This window comes from Morone saxatilis, unplaced genomic scaffold (genome assembly GCF_004916995.1).
Source record: "Morone saxatilis isolate NCDOM2014 unplaced genomic scaffold, NCSU_SB_2.0 Contig4, whole genome shotgun sequence".
NCBI lineage: Eukaryota > Metazoa > Chordata > Actinopteri > Moronidae > Morone > Morone saxatilis.
In genome coordinates this window covers 463,023-465,627 of record NW_023339984.1, presented here as the reverse complement: position 1 = coordinate 465,627, position 2,605 = coordinate 463,023, and the positions used below count along the sequence as shown (strand labels likewise).

General features: G+C 40.0%; 1 protein-coding gene across 2 annotated transcripts in view; it reads right to left on the bottom strand.

Annotated features, from left to right (window-relative positions):
- Window positions 1-757: 757 nt before the first annotated feature.
- The window catches only part of LOC118338211 (sentrin-specific protease 3-like), an 18,336-nt gene continuing 16,488 nt past the window's right edge, over window positions 758-2,605 (bottom strand). For both annotated transcript variants that reach the window (XM_035675471.1, XM_035675472.1), the window contains exon 12: window positions 758-2,375. In XM_035675471.1, coding sequence (XP_035531364.1) covers window positions 2,265-2,375 — 111 coding nt within the window. In that variant the 3' untranslated portion in view covers window positions 758-2,264. The remainder of the gene's footprint in view (window positions 2,376-2,605) is intronic.

Sequence of the window (2,605 nt, the reverse complement as noted above, 5' to 3'; positions counted from 1 at the left end):
ACTGTCCCTTTCCCTCTCTAACTTTTAGGTAGTGTTCTGAACCCTCTGACCTGAACGTTACCAGTTTGATTCCAGAAAAAAAATGTAGTGACCCTGTGTTGTGTACGGATTCATCTGCATTTGTTGCTCTTACCTGTCTGTATGTAATCCTGGTATACCGCTTCACTGGAAAGTCTAACGATAAATCATAGCAATTTAACATAAATGATCTTTGATTGCCATTTCCAAACCAAACAACCCTGGTAATGCTGAATGGATGCATTTATGTGAATAGTGAAAAAAATACTTTTTGCTGACTGGAATACATTTCTGATTTCATACTTGGTCATTGTGAAACTCTAGAAGTTGTGGGTCAGGTGGCATTTCGGTGAGACAACAAACTAGCTTCAACCTTCTGGTCACGGACATTCACCACCGGTAAATTGACTTTTCTGGTCTACTGACCACAAGCACTTGTCACATTCACGCACATTGATGCCTGCCATGCAAGGGCCAGCCGGCTCACAATACAGCGATTCCAATCCAAAGTGTATACACACACACCCTATTGGGAGCATCGTGAACCCTCCGGTTTGATTGGGGCCTTTCATCACGTGTCATCATCCTCTCTAACAAAATGGAATTCTCAAGTGCCCCAATAGTGTATTTGAGTAAATGTACTATGTAACATTCCACCACTGGAGTCAGGATAACATGTGGATCATATGAGCATAACCAGCTGATGTGCATGCAGTCGCATTGATAAAATGCACAAGCAATTGTTTACCGTGTATTTTTATTTTTAGCAACCATAATGCATTGTAGAAGATATATAAAACTGTCAACTCTGTTGCATCAACTCATGTTTAAAAAAACAAGAAGAAAAAAAAATCAAAAACACACAGCTACAAACAAATTTGTCTTTCATTATAAAAAGAAGAGGAGGGTACTGTAACTCTATTGCAGACATACTGGATCTGTTGCGTAGAAGTCGTGGTCCTCACCAAAATGGCTCTGAAACTTTCAACGAAATACTAACCAGAGGATCTCTTTTGTACTTACTCCAAAAATAACACAAATTAGTAGTCCTCCTTTTAACACAATTTGTTTAAAGCAATAAGCATATCAACACATTTACTCACAGATAAAACACAGAAAAGGATAAATGCAATGTAAAGGTACCCCTTCTTTGGGCCAATATGTAATTCTGGCTTGTCTAATTCTAATTCTGGCTTGCATTAATCCACGGATGTAGATCCAGTCTCCCACATAAAGATGTTTGTATGACTGGGAAGAGTGATTGGGGGGCAGAGGAAGTTTCCGGCACAGGGGTCAATATGTGGCGTACTCCAAAGATGTTGTGTTATTTGTGATTTTCCTCAGAAAGATGCACTAGAACGTCTCTTCATACACCGAAACTGTGCTTTCTGTCGTCAACATGGCAGCCTCAACTATGCATTCTAAGTTCCATTTTTAGCATTACTTTAAATCCATCTAAACATCTTGTTGGAAATTGTTAACTAAATATTATACATTGAAAATGTCATGTTGCACTGCAGTGGGAAATTATGTGCTAACTAGATAGATATCATTGTTAACATAACATTGACTGCAGCAGGTTGTTTTTTTTCTTGGTTTCAAAGGTATCAGCTGAGAGTTTCTCACACTTCTGACAATTTGGAATGGAACACAACATATTGCATGGATTAGATGGATGGCAGGCATGAAAATCCACTGGTACTATTTAACCACAAGCTTACAAAGACTGGTTCAAATAATTTTTGCCATACAGCCACGCTACCTCTGCACTCAAGTGTTCAGGCATCTTACATGAAAGTAAGTCAGATGTGACTGTGGTCCAACCCTGCATCTAGACTGGATTCTTTATATATCTTCATGATCGTCTTCATGCTCCCATTCAGACTGAAAAACACAAGTGGACTACGATAGGATGAAAGATTAGCACATTCCCAAAACGGAAGCTAGTCTTGGCCTCTGTCAACCACAAAGGAATAACCATGACATGGAAATTAAATCAGAGTTTTCAAAGGGTGGAGAGAGGGAAGCAAAGAGAGACAAAAAAGTGAAACAATGACATCACCAACAATAGAAGAAGTTGTTTCTCTGGATGTTGGCAGAGAAAAATAAAGTTTTAAAAAGTTTCTCTTTTTCCAGTCAATCATTTGCTCCCCTTGTCCTCTTCTTGTTATATAATTGTCCCTCCATCTTGTTAGAGTTGTGGGTGGGAGCAGGTGGAGATGGCAAGCTGGGGTAGGGGTGGTGGGTCACAGGGTGAGCTTGCAGTGACACAGTTCTTTGTACATTTGCCTCCTCAGTCGGGGCATATCCTGCTGACCAAAGCTGAATGGCTGCCCTAGTGCAAGACACTTGCAGTACTGCAGGATGGTGGAGAGCAAATGAGAAAAACAACAAGTCACTGGCCTGTAGATTAACAACAACACATTTGTAATAGCACTTCGCATTGCATTAAATACAAGTCAATAGGTCTGTGTTCCTGAGCGACCAGCTTCACAGATCCTCAGCACTCTTGCTGACAGTTACTGCAAGACAGTTGTTTCTGGCCACTCATAAATACAATGCAATAAAACCCTTGTTAACGTATTAA